The sequence below is a fragment of the Euleptes europaea genome, chromosome 21 (assembly GCF_029931775.1).
Source record: "Euleptes europaea isolate rEulEur1 chromosome 21, rEulEur1.hap1, whole genome shotgun sequence".
Lineage (NCBI taxonomy): Eukaryota > Metazoa > Chordata > Lepidosauria > Squamata > Sphaerodactylidae > Euleptes > Euleptes europaea.
In genome coordinates, this window is record NC_079332.1 from 3,548,435 (window position 1) to 3,571,041 (window position 22,607).

Consider the following 22,607-nt stretch of genomic DNA (forward strand, 5'->3'; position numbering starts at 1 on the left):
GATGCCGGGGGTTGAACCTGGGACCTTCTGCATGCCAAGCAGAGGCTCTACCACTGAGCCATGGCCCCTCTCCATGGCTCTGAGACCCTGGAGAGCCGCCGGTGGTCTGAGTAGACAATACTGACTTTGATGGACCAAGGGGGGGTGGCCTGATTCAGTATAAGGCAGCTCCATGTGTTCATGGCTTTACTTACTTACGTTCTGGGGGAGGGGCAGTGGCTCAGAGGCAGATCCTCTGCTTGGCATGCAGAAGGTCCCGGGTTCAATCCCCAGCATCTCCAGTTAAAAAGGACCAGGCACGGAGGTGATGGGAAAGACCTCTCTGCCTGAGACCCTGGAGAGCCGCTGCCGGTCTGAGTAGACAACACTGACTTGGATGGGCCGAAGGTCTGCTTCAGTGTAAGGCAGCTTCATGTGTTCATGGGAATAATTTAGGGGAGGGGCTGTGGCTCATTGGCGTAGTGTAGTGGTTAAGAGCAGTGGCTTGGAGCTGTGGACTCTGATCTGGAGAACCGGGTTTGACAGCTCCCCCTTGGCTAAAGATCCTGGCGCAGGGAAAGAGGGCCGCCGCCCCCCCCCCCCCCGCCTTACCCCGCTCGCAGCAGCGGGGCTCCCAACTTCTGCCTTCCTTCCGCTCTGCCAGCCCGGGCATGTCACATGATCACCTGGCCGTCAGCTGACCAGGAGGGCAGGACGGGGTGGGGAGGGGGGGAAGAGTAACCCTAGAGCATGCTGGGAAGGAGGGCGGAAAAAAGCCGCGAGGGGCGGCCGCCGCCGCCATCTTGAGAAGGTCGCCGCCGGCCTTCCTCGGGGGCTGAAGTTCCGGCCAGCTCGCCAGGCGGAAACCCAACAGGCCGAGCTTCCTTTTGGCATGAAGGTATCCGGCTATCTATATCTATATATCTATAATATATCTATATATCTATATCTATATCTATATCTATAAATATATAAATATATATAATATCTATCTATCTATATATCTATAGATATAGATATTATATAACTAATAGCCATGAATACCCCTTTCCTCCATTTTCATGGAGGAAAGGGGTATTAGTTATATATAATATATATAATATAATATTTATATTTATATAAATAAATACACACACACACACACACACACACACACACATATATATATATATATGTATGTGTATGTATGTATGTATGTAAATGTATATGTAGATATATGTATACACAAATATATTTATTATTTTTCAATAATTGCTATACCTCTCATTCGACAATACATCCTATCTACCAATCTTTGAATCGATAAAAAAATTAAAGAATTATTAGGTGTATGTCTTCAGTATTAAATATAATTAATTATAATTGACTTCCCCACCGACTTCCTCCCTCCCTACAAATATCTGGTGTCTCCTTTGTATTAATATTTTCTAATCCTTATAAGTCATTATTTTAATATTATACTTTCCCCTTATTTAATACGTTTCGATAAGCAATAATAATATAATATTAATAAAGAGGGGAAAAAAGAATAAGATCATTTAAAAAATGGAAACAGAGACATAACAAAACACATTAACATTATTTAATCCGGCTGCCTCCTTTTGAACGGCAAGGCAGAAATTCAACAAAAGCCACACAATACTTTTCATTAGACCCCCCAACCTACTGAATCATAGAACAGAATCTTAGAGTGGGAAGGGACCACCAGGGATCATCTAGTCCAACCCCCCTGCACAATGCAGGGGTAAACGGCGCCCTCAAGTGCTAGGTCTGATGTCCCCGCTGGATTCAATAGCACCGTTCTTATGAGAGTGTATTTTGGGGAATTAATTCAAGGCATACAATCCATTCATCGGAGGTCGCCAAACCTCCATCCCACTACCATTTTTTGGGGGTGGGTAGGAGGGGATGCATGGGGAGACATGATAGAGGTCTATAAAATTATGCATGGTGTGGCGAGAGTGGACAGGGAGACGTTTTTCTCCCTCTCCCATAATACTAGAACGCGGGGATCATCTGCTGAAGCTGGAGGGCGAGAGATTCAAAACTGGTAAAAGGAAGTATTTCTTCACACAATGCAGAGTTAAATTGTGGAACTCCCTGCCCCAGGAGGTGGTGAAGAGGGAACTGGACATATTCATGGAGGAAAGGGGTATTCATGGCTATTAGTTAGAATGGATACTAGTCATGCTGCATACCTATTCTCTCTAGTATCAGAGGAGCAGGCCTATTATCTTGGGTGATGTGGGACACAGGCAGGATGGTGCTGCTGCAGTCGTCTTGTTTGTGGGCTTCCTAGAGGCACCTGGTCGGCCACTGTGTGAACAGACTGCTGGACTTGATGGGCCTGGGTCTGATCCAGCAGGGCCTTTCTTATGTTCTTATGCATTTTATCCCAAAGAATGGGTCACGTGCAGAAGCAAGCCCGTGCCTATTTATATAGCCCTACCCCCAACCCTCCTTTCTTGGTCACTCTGCACCCCGACCAAGAGAAGGAACCCATGATCCGTCACATGCCTGTTGTCAAAACGGCTCACGTCGATTCACTCCTGTTGGGCAATCCGGAGGCATTGTTTAGGGCTAATCCCGGCTCAAAGAGCACGGCCCCTCCCTGGAAGCAGGGCTGGGCCAAAACTATCAATTATTGCTTTTTCAGGGAAGGGCTTACTTCAGCGCAGGCCTGCCCTGTTCTGGCAAAAAAAAAAAAAAAAAGCCGCCCAGTGCCAAGAAAGAGCTGAATGAATGAAGGATATTCATCCCAGAGAGGATATTATCGGCTCGGCCAGCCCCTTCCCACCAGGCCTGGGCAGACTGTTAATGGACGGTTCTCCTCGGATAGTGGTGTGGCTTCACTCCTCTTCTTTTGTCTGGTTCGCTCTCCCCCCCACCCCTTGCAGGGCTGACTCACTTCTGCGGCACGCACCGCTCGGATGTGAAACCGGAACAAGGCGATCCGTTCTTTTGACACAGGGCTGCACCTGTCACATGTCTCCTTTTTGGTGAACACCGATCCTGATTTATTTCGCAGTGCCCCAGCTGCTCCCACCCCAGGGAAATCCATACGAATGCTTCCCCGGCCAAGGTGGGGGCGATGGTCTCGGACCCTGCCCCATCTATCGGAGGCTGTAACACAAAGGAGGGAGGGGGAGAGGCTGGATGACTCACAGAAGTCCTCCAGTGGTCCAAATGGCCAGAGACGTCTGCAGAGCGAAGGCAGGAAACCCTCGATCCGCTTCCTCGGATGTGCTGAGGAAGCCCAAAAGGGAGAGAGCGCGCGGGGAGAGCTGTGGGTTTAATTCTAGGCTGCTGGTTGCTTTCACCTTGCTCAGCGCAAGTATGTGGCTTTATTCCCGCAGTAAGAACTATCGGCTGTCTGAATAGGCACATTTCGCCATCTCTTGTTCCTAATGACGCGTGGCAGCCGTGGTGGCCTCTAGGCAAAGTAGAGATCAAGAACCATGCGCGTCACGTACCATTTACAACAGAGTAAGAGTTGGAAGGGACCACCAGGATCATCTTAGCCCAACCCCCTGTACAATGCAGGGAATTCACAACTACCTTCCCCCACACACACCCAGCGACCCCTACTCCATGCCCAGGAGATGGAAAAGATGCCCTCCCTCTCATCTTCTGCCTAAGGTCACAGAATCAGCCTTGCTGGCAGATGGCCATCTAGCTTCTTCTTAAAAACCTCCAGGGAAGGAGAGCTCACCACCTCGTAAGGAAGCCTGTTCCACCGAGGAACCGCTGTTAGAAAGTTCTTCCTAATGTCGAGACAGAAACTCTTTTGATTTAATTTCAACCTGTTGGTTCTGGTCCGACCTCCTGGGGTAACAGAAAACAACTCGGCGCCATCCTCCATAGGACAGCCCTTCAAGTCCTTGAAGATGGTTATCATATCCTCTCTGTCTTCTCCTCTCCAGGCTAAACATACCCAGTTCCTTCAACCTTTCCCCATTGGATGTGGTGTATATCTATTTTGTGCTTGTGTTTCTCTCAAACTTCAACTCACTACTGGAGGGAGAAACCTGCCGTTCCCTCTGCTAGGCTCTCAAGTATTCTGTCAGCCTGACTACCAAACCCAATGATATTTGCCAAGGTGTGTGAAGGGGGGGGGGTTATTTCATATATTTGGGAAAGCACCTTCAAGCAGCTGCTAAAACTGTGTGTGAATGTCACATTTAAATGCTAAGTTTTTAGGTTCTCCCCCACCCCTCAAAACACAGCACCTGGAGTGGCCCATTTGCATTGAGGATGAAAACTGAAGAAATGGGGTGGGGGAGAAACAGCCTCCTATCTGCAAAGTTCAATAAAGATGGGTAATGCTGGTATTAAGTTGTACCTTCAGCTTTCTGGGAAACGCGGCAGCCTTGTGAGAATGCAGATGAAGCGGCTGATCAGGCACAAAGCAGGAGACAGGTTTAAGAAACACAGGAGAAACGGGGTAGTCCTGTCAAGAAAGCAAGCAGCTGGCATTTCTATGAGAAATCTTTGGCTGTTAAGTCACGCCTCCACAGGAAGCGGCTAGATTCACTTCCCCAACAGCTGGTCGGTTTCTGCAAGAGCTGAAGAATGCTTCGCATGGTACCGACCGTCCAGCATGAACCTGGCAGACCAATCTTACCGCATGAAGGTAAAAGTATCCCCTGCTCCAGAACGCACGCCAGGTGCCCACTTTCAGCACACATGCCTCCACAGCAAGAGAAACTCATGTCCCTGGGTCATTTTAAAGGCCTGCCTGTGGTGGGCATCCTTCTAACCCAGAGGCTAAAGCCTGCCTTGTTTGGCTACTAAGTTAAAAAAATAAAAAAAGTGGGGGCAGAAGCTTCAAGCAGTTTGTGGCCTGAAGAAGAAGAGTTGGTTTTTATATGCCAACTTTCTCTACCACTTAAGGGAGACTCAAACCGGCTTACAATCACCTTTCCCTTCCTCTCCCCACAACAGATGCCCTGTGAGGTGGGTGAGGTTGAGAGAGCTGTGACTAACCCAAGGTCACTCAGCTGGCTTCGTGTGGAGGAGTGGGGAAACCAACCCGCTTCACCAGATTAGTGTCCACCACTCATGTGGGGAATCAAACCCGGGTCTCCAGATCAGAGTCCACCACTCCAAACCACCGCTAACCAGCTATTCAAGCACTTTGGCTAGGCTAACGCAAATCCCTTTGACAAACATAGGCAGCCCTTCCGTTCCAAGCGCAGGGGTCCACTCGCTAGCTGTCATGTCCGGGCACAGCACCTACGTATCTGATGCTAGCAGACAAAGGGATTGCAATTTGTTTTTTAAAGGCCCTTCCGTGCTGAAAACGTTACGCAGCTGGGCAATTTAAGCGCCCCCCAATTACAGAAGCCAGCAGACGGAAACGGCATTTCACACCAGTTCACACAAGACGCAGCCCCTTTTACATTGATGTAGTGGAGGAAATTTTATTACCTGGAAACGTATAACTGCAAAACCCAACACTTGGGTGCACGACTCAGATGTCGGAGCATACAATTTTTATTTTACTACTGGGAACACAGGAGTGCCTCAGACAATTTTGCTGTTATTTGTATAAACACGAACAGTCTCACACTCCAATACCAGGACACGACAGCAATCTCGAGAATCAAGTTACAGCCAAGGATTTTTTTTCTCTGCACTTAAAACAATTAACCCCACAGTGTATTATCTACCTATATATGAGATTAATATATATAGAGAGAGCATGGGACGTTGGAAACTGTTGCTCCGTTATGTATGAACATGTCAAGTCTTATAAATAAAACATCCAGTGAAGAGAAAAAGAGAGAGAGAGAGAGAAAGCGGAAGAGAAAAGTTACAATTCTAGTTCATATTTATACATAAAGTACTCTAAATGGCAAAATGGATGAAAAAAATTGCCTGAGCCCCCCTAGGGTCTCCCGAGAAAGGCTCGAGGGGAGATCGTCCGGGTCGGCTGATTGGTTTCGATATTGAAGTACACACAGGACGGACGAGTCACTAACATACATTGCGCATTTACAAGAGGTCAACTACCAAACCGATGACTGTACACATGGTGTGGAGGAAGAGGAGAGAGAGAGAGAGAGAGACCATTTTCATTCTGGAGCTTGGTTTTTCTTTTCCAATATTTTTCATTATTATTATTATTTATTTTTTTACACGCATCATAACTCTGTGGCGCTTGTTAAATTAATTTGACTTTGTGGAGAGGATGAGGGCCACAATGAGGCCGTAGAGACCCAACACTTCAGCGAAGATCAGGATCAGGATCATGCCCACAAATAACCGGGGCTGCTGCGCCGTCCCCCGCACGCCAGCGTCGCCCACGATGCCGATGGCAAAGCCGGCAGCCAGACCGCTCAGGCCCACACTCAGGCCGGCGCCAAGCTGGAGGAAGCTCCTGTGAGGAAGAGGACAAGGGAGAGAAAGGGTTAGCAGCGGACAGCGCCCGACTGTGACCAGGAAAGAGCAACCAAAACGTTCAGGGGGACTGGAGCAACTGCCCTATGAGGAGAGGTCGAAACGCTTAGGGCTGTTTAGCCTGGAAAGAAGGCGGAAAGAAGCCGTGATTAGAGGTCTGTAAAATTATGCTTGGTTTGGAGAGAGTGGACAGGGAGAAACTTTTCTCCCTCTCCCATAATACTAGAACGCGGGGTCATCTGCTGAAGCTGGAGGGTGAGAGATTCAACACTGAGTATTTCTTCACACAACACGTAGTTAAATTATGGAACTCCCTGCCCCAGGATGTGGTGATGGCTGCCAACTTGGAAGGTTGAAGAGGGGTGTGGACATGTTCATGGAGGACAGGGGTATTCATGGCTACTAGTTAAAATGGATACTAGTCGTGATGCAGACCTATTCTCTCCAGGATCAGAGGAGCATGCCCATTATACGAGGCGCTGTGGGACACAGGCAGGACGGTGCTGCTGCAGTCGTCGTTTTGGGGCTTCCTAGAGGCACCTGGTTGGCCGCTGTGTGAACAGACTGCTGGACTTGATGGGCCTTGGTCTGATCCAGCAGGGCCTTTCTTATGTTCTTATGTTAACCGGGACCAGAAAGCACCTTTGCGTTGGAACCCAGCAGTTTCTCAGGTTGCCAAATAAGCCGCTTCCCAGCATCTAAGCGCTTCGCTTGGTCCACATTCTGCCTTTTAAAAAACGCACAATTGTCACACCCATTCATCCTCTTGTGGCCGCAACTAGGCTAGACAGTTTCATACAAAACCTGGCCTAATGTGGCCGGGGGCTTGCCTGGCCCATGAACCTGGAATGAGATTATTCTTATACAGAGGAACGGCCACTGCGTGGACGTGGAATCCTGAGGCTAACAAGACAGAGAGCCTGCAGGGCAGTTCCATCTGCATCCATGTTGTTATACTAGGGCTTCACTCAACATGCCGGACTTCCTAAGCCTTCCATGGAAAACTCAACCCAATATGGTTGGCCAGGCAAGCCACGATTTCTCATGAAGGATCTCTGGTTCCTCTCGCCAAGGTATATGCCACCTACAGCTGGTACTACCAAATACCCCAGAAGGCCACCTGTCCCATCTTCAGGGGCAGAAAGAACAGAGACCGCAATGAGACAGGACTGAAGCAAGAAGAAATTCTACCTCTCAACATTTGATGCCAGCTCTCCATTCACAACCGTTCTGGACAAGCCGCCCTCCAACTCTCCCGGATCTGTTCTGTAGCCTTCAGTTCACGGGGAGGGGCTGTGGCTCAGTGGCAGAGCATCTGCTTGGCATGCAGAAGGTCCCAGGTTCAATCCTAAGTATCTCCAGTTAGAGACTAGGCAAGTAAGGTGATGTGAAAGACCTGAACCTGAAGCCCTGGAGAGCTGCTGCCGGTCTGAGTAGACAATATTGACTTTGATGGATCCAGGGTCTGATTCAGTATAAGGCAGCTTCATGTGTTCGTGTCTACCCAAGATCTGTTCAACTGCTAACACCCTCCCGATGCTAATTTGACCAAGCAAGGAGAAGGAATCCACAGGGTCAGGTCCTATGAGAGACACTGGCAGAGCAGGAGAGCTGGTGGTGTATAAAAGGGAAGGTGGGATTATCTGAGCATAATGCAGCTTGCTGGAACGAGAGTTTGTTCGAGCTGTCATGGCGGGCTACTTCCTTCCAGCGCGAGTCCCTGGCCAGCTACAACTTCTCATTAAAGTTTGAAGCCGGTTGGGTTTCAACCCGTTCTCAGGCTCGCAGGGAAAGAGTTATCCGTGGCGCTGCAGCCGAGGGTGGCCAGGGGATTGGTTTACAGACATGCTTCGAACGAAAAGTTACCGCTGAATAATTCAGCACTTGGCTGCCGCAGCGCATGTTGGAGTTATTACATATTTACGTGCTTTAGCCTTATCGAATTGAAGCTTGGGTAGAAAAAGCCAGCAAATCTTTTTTCCCCAAAATGTGCTGGCCAGGGGCCATGAACACCCAAGGAGCCGGTTTGGCATATCAAATTTGGGGGGGGGGGGAGGAAGCCGGATTTTTGTCTCTAAACCGAGCTCCTTCTGCTTTCCAAATCCATTTCAAAGCTCACTGAACACGCGGAAGGCCTTGGGCACGCTCAGAGTAGATTTTGGACTTGCTTTTGCCACATGGCCCCAGCAAGTCACGCTTGCCAGCTCATAAGGATTCCAGTCTCAAGTTTTCCAGCTGATACCATCCACCGAACAAGATGTTTACTTCCATTAAGCTCCTTCTATGGCTCAGACTAGAGCTTGGATTCTTCCAACTATGCTTTGGCATTCTGGGCAGAACTGCTGCCTAGAAAGTGGAGGGATGGGCCTTGGATCAAGGAACCCTGACCTGCCCACACCGACGTACATCCAACTCGTGCACCCTGTGGCACGGTTGCCACTGGGCGCAACCATAAAGGCCTCATCTGGCAGCAATCTACCAACCAGCGGATGCCCTTTTGTGAAAACCCAGCAGGACTGATGTATTAAATAGCTAAAACCGAGCTCTTATAACGACATCAATTTTCAGAAGTTACATCTCATTACAGGACGCTACTGAAAACGCCCCTGTGGTGCAGAGTGGGAAGCTGCAGTACCGCAGTCCAAGCTCTGCCCACGACCTGAGTTTGATCCCGACGGAAGTTGGTTTCAGTTAGCCGGCTCTAGGTTGACTCAGCCTTCCCAGGCTGGTAATATGAGTTCCCAGCTTGCTGGGGGGTAAAAGGAAGACGACTGGGGAAGGCACTGGCAAACCACCCCGCAAACAAAGTCTGCCTAGTAAACGTCGGAATGTAACTTCACCAAATGGGTGGGAATGACCTGGTGCTTGCACAGGGGACTTTACCTTTATTGACAACACACGGCTGAACCACACCTTAGAATGTGGAGTTTCAGTACACTAAAAAGACTGACCATCCTTTAGGGAACTGGCTCATCCCCAAACATGGCTGCGTCTTAAAGGCCGCGGCTTACTCTGTCCACGGACATGCTTGCATGAGATGCAATCGCAGCCGCAGACGGCAGAGCGGCGACCAGCAGCGTCGTTTCCGAACGCAGAATCTCACACGCTGCGGACGCGGAAGGGCCTGCCGTCCGGCGAGAGGACAACCTGAGCCCGGCGACTGCGGTTGCCCTCCCAACTGAGATGCTTACTTGTATAGCGAGATGTTGATGGAGAGGGAGGTGGCGATGAGGACCGCCACTACCAGGCCGTAGATCGCTATGATGCCCGCCATGACCACCGGGATGATGGACTTCATGATCAGCTCTGGCCGCATGACCGACATGGCTGCGATGCCGGTCCCGCTCTTCGCTGTGCCGTACGCAGCTCCCAAGGCTGGAAGGGGAGAGAGAAAGGCAACCAGTTATCTCACCAAGCCCGACGACAGGATGTTCCCATATGCCCAGAGATGATGAAGAAGAGTTGGTTTTTATATGCTGACTTCCTCTACCACTTAAGGAAGAATCAAACTGGCCTACAATCACCTTCTCTCCCCCTCCCCACAACAGACACCCTGTGAGGTAGGTGGGTCTGAGAGAGTGTGACTAGCCCAGGGTCACCCAGCTGGCTTCATGCGGAGGAGTGGGGGAGGCAACCCGGTTCGCCAGATTAGAGTCCGCTGCTCCAAGCCACCGCTCTTAACTACCACACCACGCTGGTGAGCCAGCATCACCCTCTCCCCACAATGTTCAAGATATAGTTTATGGGGCCCACGACACGATGCAGACCAGGGAGCTTTGCAGCACGGGTACTTGCCGCTACTGCAAAAAGCTTGCTTAATTCCCCCCTAAAAGAAGAAGAGTCGGTTTTTATAGGCCGACTTTCTCTACCACTTAAGGGAGACTCAAACCGGCTTACAATCACCTTCCCTTCCCCTCCCCACAACAGACACCCTGTGAGGTAGGTGGGGCTGAGAGAGCTCTAACAGAGCTGTAACTTGCTGGCTTCGTGTGGAGGAGCGGGGAAACAAATCCAGTCCACCAGATTAGCCTCCGCCGCTCATGTGGAGGAGTGGGGGGAAATCAAACCCCGTTCTCCTGAACAGAGTCCACCGCTCCAAACCACCGCTCTTAACCACTAGCTGGCTATAGCACAGAAGGGATGACTGGCTGAGCCGCCGGAGTTCCAGAACCTGAGTGGCCCTTTGGCCGATGGAACCAGTGCCTCAAACGGCTCCCGGCATCCCGTTTCCCAGAACACCAGACTGCCGAAACAGCGGCTGCAGAGTAAACACTGGGCTGAAGAGAAACATGGTTTACGGAATCCACAAGAAGGACACTGCACACCGCCACGCTTTGCTTTGTGCAAATAAACCCTTTCAAAGCATTGGCATCCCACCAGGGCATCGTTGTGGGCATCAGACGAACCCTAGAAAAACTGAGACTGGGCAGCTTCAATGCGCCATCTTACTGCCAGCCTCAACGCCCCCCTCAAAAAACCCCACACTCTTTTTGAGACAAGTTTTATCCTAGGGACGCTCTCAACTGTTTAAAGTCCAGCTTTCTGCACAGACTAGACCGCAGTTGCTCCGCCACTGAACTTTGAGCCGATAACCATGTCCTTACTGGAGCAAAGGTTTCCAAAGCGTGGAGCCAAGGGGTTGGACTAGATGACCCTGGTCGTCCCTTCCAACTCTATGGTTCTATGATTCATGGCAGAAATGTGAGGAATCAGAACTCAGCATTCATTCATGCCACATCAGCGCTTGCTGGACAGGGGTTTTTGAGGCTATCCGCTGCTCACAGGGGCGAAACAAAAAGGAGGCGTCATAGGATTCCTCGGCGCAAGAAAAATGCAGCCGCTGCAGGGGGCTTTTCTTACGAGATCTCAACTTAAGTCGTGATGCTGCTAGGAGGAACGTGCTTTACAGCTGACATTTCTGCGGAGTTCTGATTCTTTTTTGCAGCGCTGCAGCTAGAGTTATACGGCCCAGATGTGAGAAGCAATCTCGGCGGGGATAAGCTGGGGCACATTTCCAGACTGGCGATGCCGCCCAGCTCACGCAGCAAACAGGATCGCTCCATAGTTTCATCCAGCCCGAAGAGCGAAAGATGCGCTGTGAGCGACGTTACACTTCAGGACAAACCCTGGGAAAGCCTCGAGCGTGAGCCCAAACCGAAGCCCGTAATTAAGCGGGGCTGAGCAGCACAGAAGTCTTCCGCCGAGCTGCTGACTGCCGATTGACGCAAGCTGTCTTGCGCAAAAGGGTGTCTGCAGTTCCAGGAAGCTCCTGCAATGACTACCCTAACGGACAAAGGCATTTCAAGAGCAACAGCAAAATGGCTGCACCCAGCAGGCGTGCTTTTAAATCCCAGAAGCGCCGCCGCTCCTGCAGCCATTCACAAACCCCCCACCCCAACAGGTTTAAACTTCACCGCATCCCATGTTTGCTTGGCACAGCAGGCCACACCGTTCCACAGTGCTTCCAGATGCAAGGATACTTAACTCCCCAATAGATCACGATGGGTAGCCGTGTGTGCCCGCTTATACTTATCACATGACAACTCCTCGTCTTTCTAGAGCCTTTTGTTTAGCTAGACTGAATGCTGACTCCTCTGTGGTTATGCAGGGCAGAACTTTGAATATCCCATACCCAGGCAGGACCTGTCCTTGCTTTTCTGGCTCAACTGATTCATTAGCTCACGCCCTCTTGGAATGCCGCTTTTATGAGGAACTTTGATCACGTTATATCTCTCCCCTTTTAACATATAAATCTAATGCCTCTGTGTCTGACATAATGCCTTTTTTACTAAGTGACAGGGATCCCAAGGCTACATAGTCAGTGGCAAGGTTTATTTCAGCCCTTATATCCCTTAAACGTTAGATTTACGCTACTCAAGATCAATGGATCAAGGAGCTTCTAAGGGATAAAGGAAAGGACGAGTAGCCGTGTTAGTTTGTCAACAGCAGTAAAAAAAGAGCAAGAGTCCAGTAGCACCTTAAAGACTAATAACGTTTCTGGCAGTGTGTGAGCTTTCGTGAGCCACAGCTCGCTTCTTCAGACGGGTATCGGAAGAAGGGAGCTGCGGCTCACGGAAGCTCGCACCGTTCTTCTTCCGGCACCCCACAGCAGAGCTCACCGATCCAGATGACCGAGACAGGAGATACCACCTTAACTACCAACTGACATCCAGCCATCAGTGAAAAAAGCTTTCCTTCAACCAACCCAGCAATCAAAATGAGTCAGACAACTCTAGTATGAATGAAGTACCGCCTTTGCAGTTCGCAATGGAGTTCAGCAAGGTTAGCTGTCCCTGGAAGAGAAGCCACGTTCTATAAAGGCAGAAGGACTGCAGAGCTCTGCCATTGTTTCTTCTAGGGGAGCAAAACCAAACAAACTAGATATCAATTTCTTCTTCAAGGCCAAGATGTAGGCGACCTGTGAAAGCATGCGCATCAAGACTGAAAGCTAAAAGACATTCGAAATGTCTGGTACACATGAATTTATGACGTTTGCCAGGTTTTACCTGGGCCTTGCCTACTTTGGTGGAGAGGTTTTCAGCCTTCGGCACACAACTGAAGACCAGTCTGCATTACAGCTCCTCCCAGCTGGCTATTTAAGACAAGAGCGTTCTTGTACTATTCTAATTTGGTGGGCTTTCTTTGGAGAGCAAGGAAGCTTTGTGTGTCCATGCAATGACTTCTACTGAGTCAGACCACCGGTCTATCAAGGCCGACTGAGTCAGACCACTGGTCCATCAAGATCACAGTCACCTACTCTGACTGGCACTAGCTCTCCGGCAAGGGGCCTTCCCCGTCACCTCCTCCCCGATATCTGGAGATGCCAGGGATTGAACCTGCAAACGTCCGCCATCAAAGCAGATGCCCTGCCTCCCCCAAACAGTGTTGGACAGTAACTCTTAGAGGCCACACGCAGACCAATTTCTACCAGTTAAAAACAACAACCCAGACCTCTCATTCGGGCAAAAGCTCAGGACCACAGAGGCAGGCAGGCATGCAGCGAAAACCCACGGGTTCGCCTTTCACCTTAACAGCATGCAGTGGGCAGGCAGGGACAGCAAACGACCCACCCAGGCCTCTTCTGGTACCTCCAGGATGGCGCTGTCGTCGGCCTGTTGGACATAACCCAAAGCTGTAAGACCTCAAGAGCGCTTCCATTTAGCCACCTCTCACCCATCGCAGCAGCACGGCCCTCAAGGCCAATGCACCAACTATGGGGCTGTGATATGAACCAGGAGGATTCCACATCCTGGCAGCGTTTGGCCGTGGCTCAGTGGCAGAGCATCTGCTTGGCATGCAGAAGGTCCCAGGTTCAATTCCCGGCATCTCCAGTTAAAGGGACAGGGCAAGGAGGCGGTGGGAAAGACCTCTGCCTGAAACCCTGGAGAGCCGCCAGTGGTTTGAGTGGACAGTACTGACTTTGATGGACCAAGGGTCTGATTCAGTATGAGACAGCTTCATGTGCCCTTTTTGGATTGTGGGATGCAACCCTGGGTAATGACTTCCCGGGGTACAAAGTGTCAAGCCAGCCATTTACATAACTGCTCAATTATTATTATTTTGCTAGCCAGGAGAAAGGTGGTACTGGTAATCCACTCATTTACGCTGTCTTCCCAGCAGGATTATGAAAAAGAAGAGGAGTTTGGTTTTATATGCCAACTTTCTCTACCACTTAAGGGAGACTCAAACCAGCTTACAATCACCTTCCCTTCCCCTCCCCACAACACAGACACCCTGTGAGGTAGGTGAGGCTGAGAGAGCTGTGACTAGCCTGAGGTCACCCAGCTGGCTTTGTGTGGAGGAATGGGGAAACCAGTTCACCAGTTCCGCCGCTCATGTGGAAGAGTGGGGGAAATCAAACCCAGTTCTCCAGATCAGAGTCCACCGCTCCAAACCACCGCTCTTAACCACTACGCTGGCTCTCTTATGCATGACAGGCAGCCTGTCATGCAGCCATCAGCATGGGAAGACCGCACTCTGCCACGAAGACCACTGGCTGACCTCGAACCAGTCACCCCCTCCTCCAACTTGGCCCACCTCACAGGCAGTTGTCACAAGGATAAAACGGAGGGAGGGGAGAGCCGCATCAGACATCCTTGCCTGCTCAATGGTGGTAACAGGTGAACAGATTAGACCAGAGGTTCCCCCACCCTTTTTGAGCCTGCGGGGCACATCTGGAACTGACACAGCGTGGTGGGCGTGGCAACAAAATGGCTGCCGCGGGAGGCGGAGCCAGCAGCAAAACGATCGCCACAGCTTAACGTCAGTAACACGGCACAGATCCTCGCACTGTGGTGGCAGCTGCAGACAAAGCAACATTTTTTTAAAATAAAATCTGCACAGCCTTGCTGGGCAAAAGCCCTACCTGGCCCCACCCATTTCCTGAAAACGTTTGGTGGGCGACAGAAAAGGTGTTAGCAGGCACCGTGGCAACCAAGATTAGACTGACATGAGAGCAGCATGTAGCATTTCCAGCAATTAATTTCCTTCTGCCCAGTGCTAACCTTTTAGTTTGGCTGCTAATTTGTATATAATGTGTTTGCACGTTGTATGTAGTTGAAACAGTCAGGAAGCTGCCTTCTACTGAATCAGACCCTTGGTCCATCTAATTCAGTATTATCTACTCAGACCGGCAGCAGCTCTCCAGGGTCTCAGGCAGAAAAGGGTCTTTCACGTCCCCTGCTTGCCTGGTCCCTTTAACTGGGGATGCCGGGGATTGAACCTGGGACCTTCTGCATGCCAAGCAGAGGCTCTACCACTGAGCTACAGCCCCTCCCTATGGCTCTCCAAGTTGCAGGCAGGGGTCTTTCACATCACCTACTTGCCTAGTGCCTTTAACTGGAGATGCCAGGGATTGAACCTGGGACCCTTCTGCCTGCAAATGCTTTACGAACTGAGCATTTCTAGCAACCCTGTCAATTAATTTCCTTCTGCCCAATGCTCCTTTCAGCCAGCTTACATGGGAAGCTTACTCACCACTCATAAGCACCTGACAGCTGCCCATACATTTTATCCAGTGGAACTGGGGGGGGAATCTATAGGGATGGCTTTGGGTTAATGGAAGTCACCAAACGTTCCTAAGCTTGGCTGTCAACTTGAAGGTCACGGTGACCCTTGTGTTAAGAGGCAGATGCCGGCCACTGCAAGGTGGGCTGGACAGGACCAGAATGAGCCCCACTAGCTGTTTACCATCATCAGAAGGCGAGAGGCAGGCCCGAGATGTGGGTGTTTACCCAACACCGTTCCAGCATCGAGCTGGTGAGCGCAGCGCAAGACTTGATCTTGTCGGTCAAGAAACAGGTCTGACACAGCCTTACAAGGAACTGAGGTGGCACACCTCAGGGAAGAAGGCCGCACTAGGGAGTGCTCGAAGGCTGGCGCGGCTGTATTCAGCCATCAATCTCAAGGCATTGTTAATGCTACGAGGAGCCAACTCCCTGCCTCTTATGCTGGGAGGATTCGCACTGAAATGTCCCTTCATGCAGCGTGAAGGAATCCCAGCTGGTGCGCGCTGGGTAATATTGCCTCTGTGTGGTGGGCAAGCATGTCCCTCGAGAGCAGCACACCAACACTGAAGAATAGAGAGGTCACAAACACAGCGAGCAGAGCTCTCAATCCGCATGAACACATGAAGGCTGCCTTATCCTGAATCAGACCCTTGGTCCATCAAAGTCAGTATTGTCTACTCAGACCGGCAGCGGCTCTCCAGGGTCTCAGGTAGAGGTCTTTCACATCACTTACTTGCCTAGTCCCTTTGACTGGAGATGCCGGAGATTGAACCCGGGACCCTTCTGCATACTAAGCAGAGGCTCTACCGCTGAGCCACAGCCCCTCCCCATATTATAGGCATGCACACACCGTTTTTATCTGGTGCGGGAGGAACGTCGCTGTACCCTACCATTTGTTCCTGGCCAATTCAAAGGGCATTTGCAGTTTGATGGCTTTCAATTACTACTGGAGGACAGAACAGGGATGTCTCTGGAACAGTGATTTTTCAGACCTCGTGCTTTCTGCAAACCCCTCCCCACATCTAGAGATGCTGAAGACATCTTCAGGTACACAAACCCCATCACATTTCCTGGTACTGAAGCCAGTTAAGGTTGGGCTGGAGACAGTACTGATTACCTTATGTCTTTTTGGATATGGAATAGCAATTAAGACCTCGACGCAAATTGCCTTACCCAACCACCCAATCCATGCCCGCTTGCAAGTTCTGCCAAATACAATGGAACTCATGCCCAAGACATGTAGCTCTAACACAAGGAATGTTTTGTAGCTGGCATATTAAATACGCAGATGCATTAATACTTGTGCCATATAATTACTTTCCAAATTGGGGGGGGGGAAGAGAGAGATTTCTCAATAAAGGGCTTTTTAGAAAGCACCACTGGAAAAGAGGAAGGCCCAACATGAGATGGATCGAATCAATCAAGGAAGCTACGGCCCTCAGCGCAGAAGACCGGAGCAAGGATGTTAACTCTTTGGCCCTGGAGCAAACCTAGGGTTGCCAGGTCCCTCTTTGCCACCTGCGGGAGGCTTTTGGGGCACAGCCTGAGGAGGGCGGGGTTTGGGGAGGGACTTCAATGCCATAGAGCCCAATGGCCAAAGTGGCCATTTTATCCAGGGGAACTAATCTCTATTGGCTGGAGATCAGTTGTAATAGAGGGAGATCTCCAGCTAGTACCTGTAAGTTGGCAATCCTAAGCAAACCCCATCCTAATGGGATTCACACAGCAATTGTCAAATTAGGTTTAGAGTCACAAGAGAACAGCCAGCGACCCAAAACCATAAATGTGCTTTTTGGCGCTAGGAAAAAGGAACAGGCTGTACTGGGGACTACGTCACGTTTAGTTCCAGCTAAAGTTGTTATTCACTAAGAATTCAATTCAAAAACACCAACATATGTAATCACAACTTCACTGTGCAGCCCGAGAGCACAAATTCACCTTTTGCAAGCTTGCTCTACTGTAACAGAACACACTGTGAGTTTAACAAGCTGCTTGATAAAGCCCATCCAGAAAGGCAAAGATGGTTTTCTTCGCATCACCACCTCCAGCAGAGGCATGTGGGTGGCTTCTCTCAGTATTAAAACACACACTTATTTTGGAGGGGTAGCTGTCTTACAGGGGGCCGTGGCTCAGCGGTAGAGCCTCTGCTTGGCATGCAGAAGGCCCCAGGTTCAGTCCCTGGCATCTCCAGTTAAAGGGACCGGGCAAGTAGGTGATGTGAAAGACTTCTGCCTGAGACCCTGGAGGAGCCGCTGCTGGTCTGAGTAGACAATACTGACTTCGATGGACCGAGGGTCTGATTCAGTAGAAGGCAGCTTCATGTGTGTACAGTGCCACCTTAACCCTCTTTATTCCAGCGCATCAGACTGCCTGCACCCCTTTGCAAGAAACCGGGAGCCTAACTAGCTTTTCTTCCAGAATAAGCTTCTGAGGCCCAAAGTCCACTCTGGTCAACGGGAACCAGCTGCAGACCAAAGACATCTGTGGTGGAATAAAGCCTTAGAATCATAGAGTTGGAAGGAACCACCAGGGTCATCTAGTCCAACCCCCTGCACAACGCAGGAAACTCACAACTACATCCCCCACACACACCCAGTGACCCCTAGAAGACGCCCAAGATGCCCTCCCTCTCGTGATCTGCCTAAAGTCCCAGAATCAGCATTGCTGACAATGGCCATCTAGCCTCTGCTTAGAAACCTCCAGGGAAGGAGAGCTCACCACCTCCCGAGGAAGCCTGTTCCACTGAGGAACCGCTCTATCAGAAAATTGTTCCTAATGTCAAGGTGGAAACTCTTCTGATTTAATTTCAACCCGCTGGTTCTGGTCCGACTTCCTAGGGCAACAGAAAACAACTCGGCACCCTCCTCACATTATTTAGGATGCGTGAAAGCACCCTCAGTCCTCCGAAGACCCCTCCCTTTTGCTTCAGAGTAACCCCGATGTCTTAAACAGGGCTTCGGGAAGCAGGCCCGAATCGCTGTGCTATGCAAGAATAAAGCCATGGCAGCCGGGAGGGGGGGGGGGTTCCATCAGCGCGCTTGCGCACTGTCGAAACAATCAAGCGGAGAAGCACCGGCAAGGCAGCCCAAAGGCGTTCTAGGCTCTTCAATCTGAAAGCAAAACTGCACTGCATAACCTCGCGCTGCCACTGAAGCAGCCATGGATGGCAATGCAGGGAAGGGAAGCAGAACAGGATGAATCTCTCCCCCCCCCCCCCGTGCAGTCACATGGTCACCGAGGGTCCATGTCGTCACCTTCTCTGCCTCCCCCTCCCCCAAACTCTCCGTTCCCAAGGCTCCCAAGGAGCAGCCTGTCCCCAGTTGCCAACCCCGATATCTCCCAGATGAGCCAGCTGGCGGGAGCCCGAAGCAAAGAGCCAGAGAGCGGGGCTGCAGCGACGGAAGCCCTGCCCCAGCTGGGCTGGGATTTCACCCGCCCCCCCGCGCAGCTGTCCTGTCTCCCCACCCAGGCGGGAATCGCCCCCAGCAGTCGTGGGGTGGGGAAAAAGGAAAGCCCCTCCATCCCAGCCCTCTGCAGGGGAAGCCCAGCCCATGAAACTAGGGCAGGCTGGAACCAGGAAGAAGCGTTCTCTCGCGACATATAAAGGGACAGCTTTTTATTTTATTTTAAAGGGAAATTATTCATTTTAAAACAGCAGACCGCACTAAAAATAGTACCCTTTTTTTCGGAGAAGGGCACAAAACCCTTAAAATTTCCCCCCACTTTGAGAGAACCCCCCCCCCGCTTTAAAAAGGGTCTCTACGGAGAAGAAAAGATGAATTTGGACCTTGTGGCAGATGAAGGACTGGGAGGGGGGGAGGAATATTCCAGCGTCAGCTTTTACGTAGAGGCCCAATTCTTCAGACGCCGGGCGCTGAACGATATTGAGGGGTGGGGCGGCAGGTTACTGAGCTAGATAAAGGCACGGTATCATTTCACACCCCTGCAGGATGGGGACCGAGGAAGGGAAGGAAGCTAAGCGGGAGAGAAGCGTAGGATGCTAGACTTGATATCCAACCCCCCCCCGCTTTACTGCTCCCAACCCCAATGCAAATAAGGGCAGAGAATATGGATTCCCCAGCATTGCTCAATCGAGGCACGTCAAGAGGAAGGCAAATGCCTGCAGCCGGGCACGCGAGAGGCTCAAGGGTTGGCCAAGGCCAAGCGGGTGCCATCTCATTCACCTCCCCCCAATGCCATGGTATCTCCTGCTCGGCTGTGCAAAGACAGGGAGGAGGAGGAGGAAGAGTTAAGCCACCGCTGCTGCATCGCCACTGTGCAAGCGTGCCTAGGCGGAGGCCGCCGTGTCCTCTCCAGTCGGTGGGCATGAGGCTGCACCCCCTGGCATGGGTGGTGGTGGAAACAACCCACCCCCAGATGTTCACATCAGGAAGCCAACCCTCAATCCCAGCAGTCAACTGAGGACCTTTGAGCAAATGCCCCCCCAATAAAGCCCAGGGCGTTTTACTCGCCCAATGATGAGCACAGGGATATAAAAACCTGCCCCCCCCGACCCCTTTCTACCCCCCACCCCGGTTCTCGATGACATTTTCCTCTCCTGCGCAGGATTGCGAAAGCTTCATGGCCTTAGGAGCAAAACACGGATGCCAGAAGTGGAAGAGATGCCCCCCCCACCCCAAAATCAACCCAACGCCGGTTCCCCAAGGCCCTGGCATAGTTCCCCCCACCCCAGAGCCTCCCCCTCCCCTAGCAACATGCAATGTCCCCCTCCCCTAACAGGAGCTCCCCACCCCTAGCAACATACAATGAGCTCCCCAATGGCACCCCCTCCCCTAACAAAATGCAATGCCCCCTCCCCCAATGGATGCCCCCCTCCCCTAGCAACATGCAATGCCCCCCCAATGGCACCCCCCTCCCCTGCCCCCCCAGCAACATGCAATGCCCCCCTCCCCTAATGGGGGCTCCCCTCCCCTAGCAACATACAATGCCCCCCTCCTCTAATGGTGGCTCCCCTCCCCCAGCATCATGCAATGCCCCCATGGCACCCCCCTCCCTTAATGGGGGCTTGCAAAATGCAATGCCCCTTGCAAAATGCTAATGCCCCCTCCCCTAATGGGGGCTCCCCTCCCCAAGCAACATACTATGCCCCCCCAGCAACACGCAATGCCCCCCTCCCCTACCTAGCAACATGCAAAGCCCCCCCCCCGGTTAAAACAGGAGTCTTTGATGCAAAGCCCTTAGGAAAACAGCCCCCCCTCCTCCTCCTCCTCCCAGCCCAATGACCCCCGGCCTCGGCCTCCTCCTTCCCCCGCCCCCCCCCCAAAAAGAGAGAAGCGAGCCCCCTCTCACCGCTGAAGATCATGGCCGAGGAGGCGCCCATGACGGCGAAGAAAGAGGCGTATTCCGGGGTGGAGGCCATGGCCGGGCCGGGGGGGGGGGGGAAGAGAGACAGAGACGCCTCGACCGAGCGAGCGAGAGGGGGGGGGCTCTGCAAGGGGCTGGGGGGGCGGGCGGCGCCTCTCTGCTCTCTCCCCCTCGGGGTCTCTCTCGCCTCCTGGGAGGGAGAAAAATGGCGGCGCGGCCTTGTGCGAGGTGAGGGGGGGAGGTGCGGGGGGGGGTTTTGCTGTCTTTTCTCCCCCCTTTTCTTTTTGCAAAGCCGCCTCCTGCTGCTGCTGCTGCTGCTCCCTCTTCTTCCTCGCCCGCCGGGTCCCCTCTCCGTCCGCCTCTCCGCCGCTCGCTCTAAATAGGCGCCACCCCCACCCCCACGCAGCCACCGCAGGACAAAATGGCCGCGGCGCCGCCCCTCCCCCTCCCCCTCCCCCCACCACCCCCGGGGTCACGTGACCCGCGGCGGGGCTCCTCCCCCTCACTCACTCCCCTCCCCTCCCCGGATTGTTGCCCATTCCCGGGACGCGCCAACTCGGAGGAAGGCCCGGGGGGGGGGGGACACACACACACGCGGGGAAGTGGCTCTTCCGTCTCGAGAGCGGAGGCTTTTACGGACCCAATTATGTACCTAATTTTTCCCATTATTATTATTATTATTATTATTATTATTATTATTATTATTATTATTATTATTTGTACCTAATTTTTCCCATTATTATTATTATTATTATTATTATTATTATTATTATTATATTGTTTTTATTGTTTCGTTATTTTCTCCAACGTTTTTACTTTTATATTATTGTTATTATTCTTTCATTATTTTTACTTTCGAATTGTTTTTCCCAATGTTCTCTTGTAATAACAAGTTTTATAATTATTTTTCTTATTTTATTATTTTCTTGTTTTCCCCAACTTTATTATTTTTATTATTGTATTATTGTCGTTGTTATTATTCTTTTCTTAGTCTAATTATTTTTCCCAATGTTCTCTTATAATGATAAAACAATTTTTATAATTATTTTTCTTATTTTATTATTTTTCTTAATAATTGCACTATTATTATAGTGTTTCTTATTTTTACCAACGTTATTATTTTTATTATTATATTATTGTTATTATTTTCTTATTATTTTCCCCAATGTTCTCTTATTATAATTATATTACTACTCGTATTATTATTTATGATTTTCCTTATTATAATTTTAAAATTATTATATTATTTTTCTTATTGTCTTATTTTCCCCCAACGTTCTCCTATTTTCATTATATTATTTTTTTCTTATTATTATTTATTGTTATTATGTACAAACACACAGAAAAATATCACATCTTTCAGAATACTTTTATTTCCCCCCCCCCTTCTCCTTGTGCTTTGAGCATGAAAAGTCTCCCCCCCCCTCTCACGCTGCTGTGGTTCGGTCCTCTCGGAGCGCCTCGGGTTTCCTCTCCCCTCAGGTGAGCGTGATTCAGCGCTCATTAACATACGGGGCGTGGCCGCCGTAGCCCAACCCCCTTTTGGTATTCCCAGGCACAGGATGAGCCTAGCGAGCTGCGAGAGGCTAGCATCCCACCCCCCTACCCCCAAATTGTGATTATTATTTTTTTAATCTTCCAAAGCATTAGCTAGTTTTTTCAGATCAGCAGGGAAGCAAGGGAGAATCACTACCAAAGAAAAAGAGGGCGCTGCCATAATATAATAGGCAGTAGATTCAGGATAGACCACCCCAATACTCATTCATTCATTCATTCATTCATGAATGGACCACCCCAATATTCCACATAATGGACTTACAGGACTCATGATAACAGGATCATAGAATCATAGAGTTGGAAGGGACCAACAGGGTCATCTAGTCCAACCCCTGC

The 22,607-nt window shown here is 50.7% G+C and overlaps 1 protein-coding gene and 1 non-coding gene across 2 annotated transcripts; both read right to left on the reverse strand.

Moving 5' to 3' along the window:
* Window positions 1-6,150: 6,150 nt before the first annotated feature.
* On the reverse strand, window positions 6,151-20,769 carry ATP6V0C (ATPase H+ transporting V0 subunit c). Its single transcript, XM_056866287.1, has 3 exons — window positions 20,700-20,769; window positions 9,573-9,756; window positions 6,151-6,361 (listed from the first exon to the last, which is right to left on the reverse strand). The coding sequence occupies exons 1-3, from the start codon at window positions 20,767-20,769 to the stop codon at window positions 6,151-6,153; spliced, it is 465 nt and encodes a 154-aa protein (XP_056722265.1).
* TRNAT-AGU (transfer RNA threonine (anticodon AGU)) lies at window positions 16,141-16,213 on the reverse strand. The gene has a single exon. It is a non-coding gene; the product is annotated as a tRNA-Thr (tRNA).
* Window positions 20,770-22,607: the final 1,838 nt, after the last annotated feature.